Source organism: Carassius carassius, chromosome 37 (genome assembly GCF_963082965.1).
Source record: "Carassius carassius chromosome 37, fCarCar2.1, whole genome shotgun sequence".
In the NCBI taxonomy this organism is placed as follows: domain Eukaryota; kingdom Metazoa; phylum Chordata; class Actinopteri; order Cypriniformes; family Cyprinidae; genus Carassius; species Carassius carassius.
In genome coordinates, this window is record NC_081791.1 from 24,999,460 (window position 1) to 25,014,113 (window position 14,654).

Consider the following 14,654-nt stretch of genomic DNA (forward strand, 5'->3'; position numbering starts at 1 on the left):
GGGTGGATGAAGAGAGAGACAGATAGACGGACAGACAGATGGATGGATGGATGATGTACAGATGGAGAGAGGGACAGACAGACGGACGGATGGATGGACGGAGAGAGAGAGGGACAGACAGACGGACGGATGGATGGATGAATGGACAGAGAGAGAGAGAGAGACATGGATGGACAGACGGAGAGAGACAGACAGACAGACAGACAGATAGACAGATAGATAGATAGATAGATAGATAGATAGATAGATAGATAGATAGATAGATAGATAGATAGATAGATAGATAGATAGATAGTCAAAATGTAATGGTACTATCATCTCATACTGTGGTAATGGCACAGCTTGTTCAGGACCTCTGTTGTGTCCAATGAGCGCAGAGGGATTTCCCGCTTCACCAATACAGTGCGCGCTCCGGCACTCACAGCGTTAACGCGAGCGCGCACATTGGCTTGACATTCCCCTCCCACGCGCCGGGCGTCCTTTAAATACTTGCGCTGCGCTTTAAATAGCAGGTGTGGAAAACTGTGTCCCTACATACACCACCACCATCATCATCATCATCGCCATCACCGCCGCAATGTCTACCGCCAGCGCAGAGACCACCGCGCAGCTGCCGCCGGCCGCGGGCAGGGTGTTCTTTCAGCCCGGCGTGGGCTGCGCCGGCGCCGGACCGATGCAGCGCGATGACCCGGTGCAGAAAAAACAGGGCAAAGTGACGGTGAAGTACGACAGAAAAGAGCTGCGGAAGAGACTCATACTGGAGGAGTGGATCATTGAACAGCTAAGCGAACTTTACAACTGCGAGGTAAGACTGGACCCGATCCACAACTGCATAAAACAGAGCCTTTTAATTTCGATAATTAGCGATCAGTAGATTTTTTAAATTTAATTATGTTTTATTTGTTTGTGGATGGTTAATTTTTATAATTTATTAATTTTTATTGTAAAATAAATACAAAATACTAATATTTGTCGTTGCAAAAACAAAAATTACTATATAATATTTTTTTCTTCTGAAAAATACATTAATTTATATCGTAATATATTATGAATCATTACAGTACAGACATGTTACTGTAGGTGTTATCTATTCTACTGTATTTTATACACCATATATATATATATATATATATATATATATATATATATATATATATATATACACACACACACAAAATACAACCATATAGATTAATAATATAATATATATCATATAGATTAATAATGTCTGCCAACGTGTCCCTTATCGGCCAAGCAAAATCATTCGTTTTCAGCTTTTTTACAGTTCATTTATTACTCTTCTTGGAGTAACTTGTGGTTAAGTGTCTTGATCAAGGGCTCAATGGTGATGCAGTAGAATATGCATCAGCTCTCGAGGGGTTAAAAAAAAGGTTTTTAACCTCAAAGTTACACCATTCCCTCGGGTTTATAGGTTGATGAATTGGTCTTCTTTGTGTGATTTAGCTGTGATGTAATGCATGACGCTACAGCTATAGGTATCTTTAAAGTGTGGCATCCTTCAGCATCTCTGCTCATTTGAAGATGACCGAACGTCATTCTGCTGACCTCTGTGAGGTGTCGTATTGCTCTGTACAGAGTGCTGCTCTCTTTTGTTCTTTCTCTATCCGTCTCTCAGTTTTTCTGTTCTGCAGCAGCTTGCTTTTTTTCCTGCTGATGCTGTGTTGGCCCCAGAGAGACAAGAAAGAGAGAAACGACTAGTTTGACTTGTAAGGCAGAATAACGTTGAAAGGATTCTGTGTTTCCAAAGTCTGAATAAAAACCAGGAAATCGATATGTGTTCAGAGTCAGATTTCTGATGGCAGTAGTTCACTGGCAATCATACTGCAGTGGCATATGTACTGGTATGTAAATCTGTGTGAGTTATATTCACTTTTTTCTTCCATGTTAATTGTCTTTATAATGATAATCCTTTAGATGTCTGTTTTGAGCTTGTACATAGCATTTTTGGCAAATAAAATGCATTTTATTTGTGGGGTTAATCAAAACATCAAATAGGATGCTGTTTACAAGCTCAAGCATTTAATCAGATTTAACATGTGAGCTCATAAAGAGTGTTTACTCGGGTACATTTAACGACCCATCACATTTACACTAGAGACAAGAGGAGGAAGTCACACATAGCCAATAACCATTCACAGCTCAATGTCTGGGCACCCATTAACAGCAGGTTACAGTAGACTTCATGTAAACAACAGGACTCTGAATTTTAGTACTTTTTTTGTGTTTTTGATGTCCTTATAGTTAACTTTTTAGTTGTTGTTTTAGTGCTTAGTTTAATTTTATTTTATTTAACATTATTTATTTTTGATTATAAGTAATATTTTATTTATGGTTTTAGTTAACTATAATAACCCTAACCTTGACAACAGGAGATGGTTAAACATTTCAGCACAAACTTCAATTCTACTTACGATTAAATCAATTGCCATTCAAATAAATATTCTGGCATCATTATATAGTTATAGTATACTTTTTTTATCACTATAGGGATACATTTTTGAAAACCTTGTATTGTTCAAAACATGCTTTTTATAAAGTCTGTTACATTTGGTTTTGGGATTGAATGTCACAAACTCAAATCATTTTTAAAAAGAAAAGGGAAAAAAACAGAAGCATGATATTTAAATCATAATCAGGGTTATAGTTAACTAAAACTAAAACCATAACATATTTTTAATTGAAATAACAGGCTTTAACTGATATAATATTTAATATAAAATGCATATATATATATATATATATATATTTAATTAAAACTTTTTTTTAATTTCAGATAGTTAGTAGATGAACTATAATAACTAAAACTGATATTTAAAAAATCATATAAACATTTAATTAATAATATAGACCTATTTCAAAAACAAATACCAATGAAAATGAGAAGAATGCACAACAAAATTACTAAAACTTTATCTAAATTTAAAATAAAAAAAGAGAAAATATAAAAATGAAAACCTGAACCATCTAATTTGGTTTAATGTTAACCCATTAAAGGTTGCTCTATGGCCTCCTTGAGTACAAGTATTACCTATTTGCAGTGATTGCATTGCATTGGCCAATCATTGAGTCTTAGAGCTTAACCGGCTTGCTTTATAACTTCACGACTATGACTCAGCCGATCAGAATGAGTGACAGCACAGCATAGATTAGATGAATTTGTCATATAGTGAGAGAGTGTATCCAACAGAGAAAAAGTGAGATAAAAATGGTGTAACGTTATCAGGATTTTCAGAGGTTAATTTCTGTCACTTCTGGGAGAAGAGGATTGGGGGAAAGGAATTAGAACAGAAGATGAGAGGAAAGTAATTGAAAGGCATAGGATGGACAAATTCATTAGAATTAGAATAGAATATGTTTAGCAGACGATAAAACAAAGGAAAAACAGGCAATTTGATGGTATACAATTATAGAGGTTTTTGGACTGGGAATTGAATCAATTTCTGCTTTGGGTAAAACAGCATGTCACCTCATACATACACTAACGACCCTCAACAATAAAGATGTGTGTGTGTGTGTGTCCACAGCATGATCTCTGCTTTCTCAGCAGCCTCATCTGTGGTTACAAGGCTTACGAAGAACAAATGTAGGCTGCTTTTGTTGCGATTTGCATGTATCTGTGAGTCAGAGCTCTGATGGGCTTTCTCTTAGTAAAACAGGTCCATCTGGAGTTCATTAGCGTATTGAACGAGGTGGTTACGTGCAAGCATGGAGTCCTCAAATCAATGATGCTCACAAACTGCTGCCTAAGCTGTTTTCTGCTGAGGATTCTGTCTATTTTGGGCAGCGTGCAGCGGTTTGCAAGCATGCAGATTCTCTCTGTGTGATCATGGATGAATAGTGCTGTGATAGGATGTGAAAGCTAATTCAGTAACACTGCTGTACTAAAATCTAATCAGAGTAGCAGGCAATAAATGAGACCACCAAAATATGTGGTTACAAAGAAGATGCAAAGTGTGTACTATTTAAACTTTAATTATAACTTTAGAATTTAAATTACTTGCGATGTAAATAAATATTCTGGTTTTACGACTCAGTTTTTGTATATTTTTAAATTAATAACGTGGGGAAAATAATTGAAAACCCATGATTCTGTGTTGTTTAAAACAAAAAAAATGTGACTGTTTTGGGGTTGAATGTTAGAAAGTTAAAGATTTTAGAATGAAAAAAAAATTAAGCATGATTTTTCAATAGTTATTAGGGTTGTTATGGACAAAAAATATATAATTAAAATAATATATATTTTTAAAATTTTATTTTAGCTAGTTATTTTAAATGGATGAACTAAAATAACTAACATTTTAACTGAAATAAAATCATTTTTAAAAAGTCATAGTAATAAAAATGCCAAGATCACGCAACAAAAATACTAATACTAATACCTTAAAGGAGCTATGTTTTTTGAGGTTTTTACTTAAAAAAAATCTTTAAGATAGAGTTTTCATTTGTACATGTATGAGCCAACCATGATGTAAAAAAAAAGAATGACACCTCGACTGTCCACCACGGTTGCCTCTATCAGCCTGTAGGCTCAATTGTGTGTGGAGGAGTCGGGCCCGAATTGGCGCGAAAATTCACAAAATGTGACGTCATGCGCGTTCTCGTCTACTTGGGCTTACAACCGTACGGCACGCCAACCATTATAGTAAGCAGCGGCAATAGTGTTTTCAAATGGACTCTGCGGATGGAAAGAAGCGACCAGCCTCCAGCACAATTCAGACACCCACGGACACTCCTCGTAAGTAAAAAAAAAAAAAAAAGAGCGTGCGCACTGAGAACGAGCATGAGACTGGCTGCAGTTCCTCTAATGGCCACTGGTGTCAGTAACGGTTTGAAATTTCAGAACCTACGCAATGCTCCTTTAACTAAAATCAAATTGAAAACAGAAAATCTAAACAATAATTTAAAATATATATAAAAGCTACATATTTAAAAAAACAAACTAATAAAAATGACAAGAACACAACAAAATAGCTAAAACATTAAAATTTAAATGACAAAAATAGAAAAATTAAGACTAAAGACTTTAAAACCTAACTAAAATTAAAATGAGAACAGAACACAAAAATGAAACCTAATTCAAAACATGAATAAAATAAGGAAATAACAATGTATTATTTGAATTTGTAATATTTATATTTATTTATCGTTTATGAGCAATACGGAGTCACAGACTGCAACAGTTTCCTGAAAATGGCAGCTCAACACACTCTGCATACTGACACACAACACAGCATAAAACACAGTGAGATGTGTCCTCTACATTCAGCCTATATGCCCCTGTCTGCAAAAGATACCCACAACCCCCCTCTCTGCTGTCTTCCTCTGCAGCGAGGGGGGAAGGGGTTCGTCTTTGATGCTGAGCGCTTCAGGGGTCTGTCTGTCTCTCTTATATCCCAGGCGCTGCTTTTCATTCCTCTTTGACTGTTTGTATTGGTGCAGTGTGTTTGTGTTTTGTATTGCAGACGATTCTGTTGGTGTTTTTTTGTGTTTATCTTGGATTTTAACCTCAGTTTGACCTTGTAGTAGAAGTGCCATGGCTTTTTGAACAAAGTGCATTTTAAAAGCAAATTCCGAAAAGCTAATTTGTATCGATGGTTAATTAACAAAAATTTTTCTGTTTGAATGTATTTTAGAATGTAATTTATTCCTGTGATGCAAAGCTGAATTTTCATCATAATTACACCAGTCTTCAGTGACATGATCCTTAAGAAATCAGGAATAAATGATACATTTTAAAATATATTTAAATAGAAAAATAGAACACAGTAATTTTAAATTGTAACAATATTTCACAATATTACTGTTTTTACTGTATTTCAAATAAAACAAATTGACTAGTATATTGTATAAATGTCAAGACCTGCACTTGCATGCAAAATACAAAAATAATAAAAATGCATGTTGCATTTACATTACATACTTGTTTTATTAAACTATATAGGGTTGAAATTTGTCTTTTCCTACTAAGGGCACTACTAAAGCACTTAAAAAATTACTTCATGTCACCCTTGCCTTGTAGAGACCAAATTTATCATCTTCATTCTGCCAATCGGGGGACCCTGATTATAATTCATCCGTGACAAACAGAATATGCATGCATGCACAGATTATTTCATGAGCACATATGCAGTACATGCACAGTACAGTAAAATCAGCTTGTTTGGGTTGGTATTCAATCGTGTTATGTGTGTGTGTGTGATTTCTCAGCATTGCCGCTGGCATTTCTGTGTACATTTCACACTTTCCTGTAAGACCTCTCTCACACCAATGCCTGTTTGCTTTTCTTATCTGAATCCTCCATGATCTGACCTGTCTGCTTCATGAGGGAGGGAGACGGCTTCCCTCTGCTCTGTGTTTGCTGAAAGAGACACCAGTCTACAGCATGATGAGACCCGATGCACAAATAGGTCAAGTGAAAGTGTCTGTGCTGCTTCTGCAGTCTGGAAGAGCTCATTCAACTCTCTGGCCTGACAGCACACACGGTCACTACCCACAATCCACCTGCAGGGCTTTTCATTCACAATAGACTGAAATTACATGCAAGCCACTGGAAGGAAAAATGATTTCCTAAAATGATTATGATACTGTAGTGGCCATAAATGATTACTCAAATGAAGCATTTATGATAATGACAAGAAACCTTTATTGACTGCAATGGCAATATAATAAAAAAACTGTAATAAGTAATAAATTAATTACCATAAAAAATTAAGTTATTAAGTATACTAATATAGTAATATTAAGTATTATCAAGTGTGTATGTGTGTGTATATATATATATATATATATATATATATATATATATATATATATATTATATACATATAGTTTCTCATAATATTCAGTAAACAATTATCACACACACACACTTAATATATATATATATATATATATATATATATATATATATATATATATATATAATTAATAATTATTTATAGAAATAAATATAAAATGTATTATGTAAAACAATAATTTCCTTATATATACAAGTGCATCTAAAAAAATTGAACATCATGGAAAAGTTATTTATTTTTTGTAATTTAATTCAAAAAAGCAAACTTTCTTATATTCTAGATTTATTGCAAACAAACTGAAATATTTCAAGAGTTTTTTTTTGTTTTAATTCTGATGATTATGACTTACAGCTTAGGAAAAAAAAATCAGTATCTCAAAAAGTATTCTCTCAAAGATCAATCAAAAAAAGATTTTCAAAACAGAAATGTTCAAGATCTCCAAAGCAGGAGATACCACACTTTTTCCTTCCAGTCAACTTTCTATGAATATATTTTGATACAGTACTCTGTGACTGTGAACAGCCAGCTCTTTCAGTAATGACCTTCTGTGGCTTACCCTCCTTGTGGAGGGTGTTGATGATTGTCTTCTAGACAACTCTCAAGTCAGTAGTCTTGCCCATAATTGTGGCCACATGTTCTAAACTAGTCCAAGAGGTACCCAGTATTTATACTCAAAATTAATCAAACTAATCAAGCTCAAAATGGAATATTCACATTTTTTGGGATACTGAATTTTTGATTGAGTTTAAGCTGTAAGTCGTAACCATCAGAACTAAAACAAAAAAACCTCTTGAAATACTTCAATTTGTGTGCAATAAATCTAGAATATAAGTTTGCTTTTTAAATTAAACAATTTTAAATTAAGGGAAGTCGTGGCCTAATGGTTAGAGAGTCGGACTCCCAATCGAAAGGTTGTGAGTTCGAGCCCCGGGCCGGCAGGAATTGTGGGTGGGGGGAGTGCATGTACAGTTCTCTCTCCACCTTCAATACCACGACTTAGGTGCCCTTGAGCAAGGCATCGAACCCCCAACTGCTCCCCGGGCGCCGCAGCATAAATGGCTGCCCACTGCTCCGGGTGTGTGCTCACAGTGTGTGTGTGTGTTCACTGCTCTGTGTGTGTGCATTTCGGATGGGTTAAATGCAGAGCACAAATTCTGAGTATGGGTCACCATACTTGGCTGAATGTCACTTCACTTTTTTTTTTTTTTTTTTTTTTAAATTACAAAAAATAAAGGCCTTTTCTATGATATAACTTTTTTAGATGCACCTGTAAAATTTATATTAATATACATATTTAAATAATTCAACATATATTATTAAAACAATAAAGTGTATTATTAAAATATATATTTATGTTGAAAAATTATACACACAGATTTATTAGAATATCATTGTCTTTTAGTTGTATATATATGTGTTTAGTAAATCATACATTTATTTGGAAGAAAATTTCAGTTGTGCTTGTATGTGCAACAACGTTGAGGTATTGCTAATGTGGTTGCTAAGTTTTTCTGAGTGTTTTTGGATGTTGTTATGTAGTTTCCAGACTCTCTGCTTGGTGCACCAGTGTGAATGTAGCTAATTAAATGATTATTTGAGAAGGCTGATGGCCTCTGTGTCAACTTATCTTGACTGATGTTAGATCAGTCTGTGATTGATTGGTCATGTCTCGGCGGTTGCATGACTGATGATCTGCTGATGGTTGAGCTTGATCTGCTGGAGTCTTTGTGGCTGGTATTGTCTTCATTGCCATTTCCCCTTCAAAGAGAGTACACACACAGACAAAGGTCTGAAATATTAGTTCTTCTAATGGTGAATGTGTAAACGCATGATGAACGAGCCAATCTGACAGCAGGCAGGCGACTGATTGGATCATTATTTTCAGCTCTAATAAGGTTAAAGGCACTATGCTAGTGCACTAAAAGGCTGATTTGTCTTCACTGAAAGTGCATATGTGAGTGTGTCTGCTTTTGCAGATTTATAGTGTTAATATACATGAATCTGCATCCATTAGTGTTTGTCTTAAAAGTGTGTCAGAATAAATTTACATGCATTCACAATATCCACATTTTGTCTGGATGCACAGCTCATAGAGATATTCTTGAGGAAACTCATGAAATTAGTCATATTTTTGACGAAATTTCTCTTTTTAAGGTATACAAACATTTCTCCATGCATCATTGTCAGTTTTCTCTCACCGTATGAATCGTAGTGTGCATTTTCTTTTCAACCTCCTACGATTTCTTAACCCACACACACCCACACACACACAGACTCATCCTTATTAACTCTGCAGACCAGCACTAATCATTTTAACCTGCTTCTCGCTAAATCTCTCCTTCTTTCTGTATTTTCTCTCTCTCTCTCTCATTTGAGCTGCTAGTAAACTCAACATCAGTGCAGCTTGAGACAGAGAAATTGGTAACTGGTGGATCTGGGGGGAAGAACTAGAAACCCTCCTGCTTTTTTCATCTGAACTGTTAAGCGTGGACAATGCAAAGCGGTCATGGGTTGCACAGTGAGATGACATTCACTCGTAGGACAGTTAGAGCTGAGTCTGTCTTTCAGAAATATTTGGGAAAATATATATGTAGAAGGAAATTTAAAAAATAAATGTTAAGTATTAATAAATAAATGCATTTGATATGCAAATTCTGAAAGTTTATTTGTACCGTTGGTAATTCAGAAAACAATTCCTGCATGTAAAAAAAAAAAGTTTCTTAAACACTGTGGCACAAATTACACATTCGCATGTTTACATTTGGTAAGACATTTTGGTTCGATCAAAAATACAGAAAAAACTGTAATATTGTGAAATATAATTGCAAATTTAAATAACCTTTTCTGTTTGAATGTATTTTAAAATGTATTCCTGTGATACAAAGCTGAATTTTTAGTATCATTGCAATAAATCAGTGCTGTTGTACTAAAGTATATGAAAACACTTAAAATCCTAAATAAATAAATTTTTAAAAATCCAACATAATGCAGGGTAACGTGGGGTAAATCTGTACAGTGAGTCCTGGATTTGTCCTTGGATCTGCCAAACAAATGCAGAATTAGCTGAAACGCTCACAATCCCTGGCACTTGCACAGACAGAAATGACAAATGTTGTTTCATAATGATTGTGTGTACAGATGATTTATATTATTCCACCGCTCTCATTTGCCAAACAAGCCAAAGTGATTGCTACATGGAAAACACTTCCCTCTCCTTCTCTCACCTTTAAAGAGGCGAGTGTATTTATAGAGCTCATCTCATCTGTCTGTGTGGCTCTGTCTGTCATCACTGGCACATTCTGGTTAATGACCCTTCAGAGTGTTTCCTGATGTTCTCTAAACAGCTATTTAAATGGCTCTGATCTACATATAATTCCGAATTTCTTGGCTGCTGATTTTATCTAAACCACATCCATCCAATCTGCTAGAATTCCTGCACTAATGAAGAACAGGAAATTAATTGCTTGGGGGTTTCTTTTTAATTCTTGGTGGTTACGGAACTGCAAAATCCTTTAAAAAAATAGGCACAAAAGAAATCTCATTTGTGATTTCTCACTCTGTGATGTGTTCACTTCCACTAATGTTGCCTAGTCTCTTCTTCTACAGGAAGAGGAAATGCCAGAGGTGGAGATAGACATTGATGATCTCCTGGAGGTGAACAGTGAAGACGAGAGAGCCATAAAACTACAGGTAAAGTGTGAGCATGTGTTTGTAAGCGAATGCATTTTCTTATTAGTTCACCCAAAAATAAAAATATGCTTTATCTGAGAAATTTTGCGTTGTATCACTTGCTCACCAGTGGATCCTCTGCAGTGAACGGGTGCCTTCAGAATGAGAGTCCAAACAGCTGATAAAAACATCCCAATAATCCACACCACTCCAGTCCATAAGTTAACCTCTTGTGAAGTGAAAAGCTACATGTTTGTAAGAAAGAAAATCCATCGTTAAGCTGTTTCAAGTTTAAACCATTGCTCCTCGCCAAAATATCCCATAACCCATAATAACACTTCCCTCAGTGTAAAAGTCCACCCCCTGTTGGCCTCTCACATCAAAATTCACCATCATACTTGTTTAGATGTTTTGAACTTTTTTTTACTTATAAACTATAAAGCTTGATCTGTGCATATTTCTCTCCTGATTCAGATGAGATTTTTTTTTTTTTGACTTGAGAAAGCAATATTAAGGATTGTTGACTTATATTAACCCAGAAGCAACGGTTTGATGTTTACAAGATGTTAACTGATAAACTAGAGATGTGTGGATTACTTGTGGATTATTGGGATGTTTTTATCAGCTGTTTGGACTCTCTTTCTGATGGCACCCATTCACTGCAGAGGATCCACTGATGAGCAAGTGACATAATGCTAAATTCCTCCAAATCTGTTTTGCTGAAGAAACAAATTCATTTACATCATTATGTACATCTACAGCTAATTTTCATGAGGTTTTTATGTTTTTTAACTAACTAGCTGAATCATCAGATCTGATTTAATATCACAGATATTTGAAAGAAACTCTAGCTCCTCCTTGAGGGAGCACAGTTATGTAACAACACCTTAAACATTAAAAACCAGGGCTGCACCACCCTAGCTGAGAATTCACTCTGTAGTCTAGATAAGTCTGTAAATCCTGAAGCTTCTAAAGTTGTTGGTGGGTGTCTCAGTTGGTTGATATCTCTCTGTTTTTGTCCCTCAGGAATCACTATCAGACTGCTACAAGCCCACTGATGTAAGTCATAGCTAACATAAAATATAGGCCACTAACACACAGCTGCCTACATAGACAATTGCCTACATAGACAATATTTTAAGGCATCATGGATGCATTCACAAAGCAGAAGATTTATATAGATTTATATAGCCACATTACTCTGCCCTATATTTTTATATATGTAACAGTAGTCAAATATATAAATAAATACATAGAATTAGTCAAATTTTGGTTGCTGTTCACAAGCAGTGTATGTGGCTCGCGTGACTCACTGCATGAGTGCTTCATATCAGTAACTTATGAGGCTGCATTTTTATTACTACAAATGCACACGCACCGCTTCAGGAAATGCTAGTGGATTTCACATAAATGCATTGGCCTGAAAACATGTGTGTTAAAGAATTCATTCAACGCTATGAAAATCATAATGCATAAGAGCTAGCTAGCATAGACACAATAACCCACTGACCCACACACATGCAGATGCCTTTGCTGTAACTGAAACACACGTTTACTTGATTATTGAAATCTGGTACTTATGTTGTTTTTATTGTTTATATATATATATATATATAATGTAATATATAATTATTTATTTTAGCTAAATTCTTCTAATATTTTATTTTATTATATACACATTATGGTTCATAAGTTAAGAAAAAAATTCCTTAAGAATTTTTGAAAGAAGTCTCATACATTCACTTGAGGCTGCATTAATATGATCAGAAATACAGTAAAAATGCTAGTATTGTAAAATATTATTACAATTTAAAATAACCATTTTCTATTCGCATATATTTCAAAATGTATTCCTGTATATGCAATATTGAAAACAATGTATCAGTATTTAATATTATATAATATGAATACATATTATATAATATAAATGTCTTTACTGTCACCTTTGATCAATCTAATACAATAATAGTAATGATACTGTATAAAAATTAAATAATAAAATATGAATTCCTTTAAAAAGAATTTGTACTTTATTAATGAAAAAAATGTAATGTAATTTTTATATTTAGACATGTAAATAGACACATAAAAACACACTCAGTGTATCCATCATTATTTTATGTGAAATGAGAAGCAAACACACACACACACACTTCCAGTTCTCTCTAATCTAATCACAGACCCTTAAACACCAACATGTGCTCTTGTTTGAGTATGTGAGCATTTCTGCTGTCAAAACCAACCACATGACCTTGCAGCATTGTTACTGACATACAGCCACAGGCTTTACCCTCACACAGACAGTCAATGAGCAGAAGAGAATACATACAATCTGTCTCACTCTCTCCTTCTGTCTCTTTCTCTTCACCAGGACTTTGTGCGCGAGCTCCTCGGCAGGATAAGAGGAATGAGAAAACTCAGTGCTCCGCAGAAGAAAAGCTTTTAAGTGCTCGACAAATGTCAACGACAATCCAGCTACCTGAACTACAGGTCCCACAATCCATCACTCAGCGCAGAGTCAACCTCATACAGCCCTCAAGGACTCCTCTATCCCGGGATTCATGTCTGGCCAGAATCAATATACTAGAGTTAATTTTCCAAGGACCCTGACTTTGTTCAGTACACCTAAATTGAGTCATCTGTTTCCCATAGATCACACAATAAATCCAAGAGTGCAAAGTTCATCCGGGACACAATCAAACAATCGCAGAAGCAGCCGCGTGGGACAGTCTGATGTTCCTGTCCTCAACCTCTCAATGGGTCACATTATTACACTGTTTGGTGCAGCATTACAGCTATTTTTATGACTACAAAGCTATTTTATATAGCCTATTGAATGTTTTTCCCCTAAATAACTGTCTTTGGTCTTTTTTAAAAATCATCTGATCCTGGATCTGCGGTGATATTCACCAATATCTGTCTAGTTTTCATAAATTTGCACAACAGTCATTCTACCCTAGAATCCGTACTTCAGCAAAGCATAATTGAATATATAGGTTCATTAATAATAATTGGCCAGAGTGCATATCAGTCTGTCATATTTTTCATGGCCATGTTAATCTTTCAAGAATATTGAACTGTTCTTGAAAGGTCTGTGGCTAAAATAACTACTTTCATAAAGTGAACATGATTGTGGTATGATAAAAGTTCAAAGATTTTGGGTGGGATGTGATGGCAAAGTAAAGAAATTAGACTATATTCGGAAATAAAGGAATAGTTGATCCAAAAAGGGAAAATTTTCTTAAAATGTATTCTTAAACCTCAGGCCATCCAAGATGTAGATGAGTTTGATTCTTCATCTTGTTCAAAGAAATCTAGCATTCCATCACTTGCTAACAGATGTATCCTCTGCAGTGAATGGGTGCCGTCAAAATGAGAGTCCAAACACCTGATAAAAACCGTTTGGACAAATGCTTCTGGCCAAAATACAAGTCCATAACCCATAATCATGTTTGCTATCAGCTGTTTGGATTTCTCCATTACATTTCTCCAAATCTGTTCTAAAGAAGAAGCAAACTCATCTAAACCTTCGGCTGCCTAATTCTGAGTAAAATTTCAGCATTTCTTTTATTTTTTGGGTGCATTATTCCTTTAAATACTAGTTGAGTGCATTGCATTGCGGAAGTATTCTAAACCATACACTGCATATTTTGGCAAATGCATTCATGTAATGTAGCATACATACTGTATACTGGTATTAGTAGCTGAGCGTAGCATACTAGTATTGTGAACATAGCCTGAGTTTTGTCAGCAAGGGCTGCAGTAGAGTGGATCTTATTAACAGATATACTGTGATGATGGTAAGTGTTCATCTAATGATCAAGCTGGATGAGGTATCTAGTTTGACTCGAGACATTATTGAAAGCACGTAAATCATTGAAATCTAGGCTTTTAGCTCCTTTTCCTCATACAATTTTACATGGAGGCTGCCAAAGAATAGAAAATGGTTGAATATTAGCGTATTATAAAGTGCTATTGGTGTAAATTGGTACATGTATATTATGTTTCGCTCTAAAGAACATTTAATCTTCGTGTCATTGGGTGTCATGGGTCAGATTTGTGTTTGGTGGTGTAAGTTGTTAAACCAGGAATCCAGGGGAAAAACTATGGTGCTGTTTAAACTTTTAACCCTCTACAGCGTGGATGGACGATGTGTTTTGCAGGCCG

The 14,654-nt window shown here is 35.1% G+C and overlaps 1 protein-coding gene across 1 annotated transcript; it reads left to right on the top strand.

The window, feature by feature from the left end:
- The first annotated feature begins 493 nt into the window (after positions 1-493).
- LOC132118496 (protein phosphatase 1 regulatory subunit 14C-like) lies at positions 494-13,942 on the top strand. Its single transcript, XM_059528369.1, has 4 exons — positions 494-805; positions 10,425-10,508; positions 11,514-11,546; positions 12,859-13,942. The coding sequence occupies exons 1-4, from the start codon at positions 578-580 to the stop codon at positions 12,931-12,933; spliced, it is 420 nt and encodes a 139-aa protein (XP_059384352.1). The 5' UTR covers positions 494-577; the 3' UTR covers positions 12,934-13,942.
- Positions 13,943-14,654: the final 712 nt, after the last annotated feature.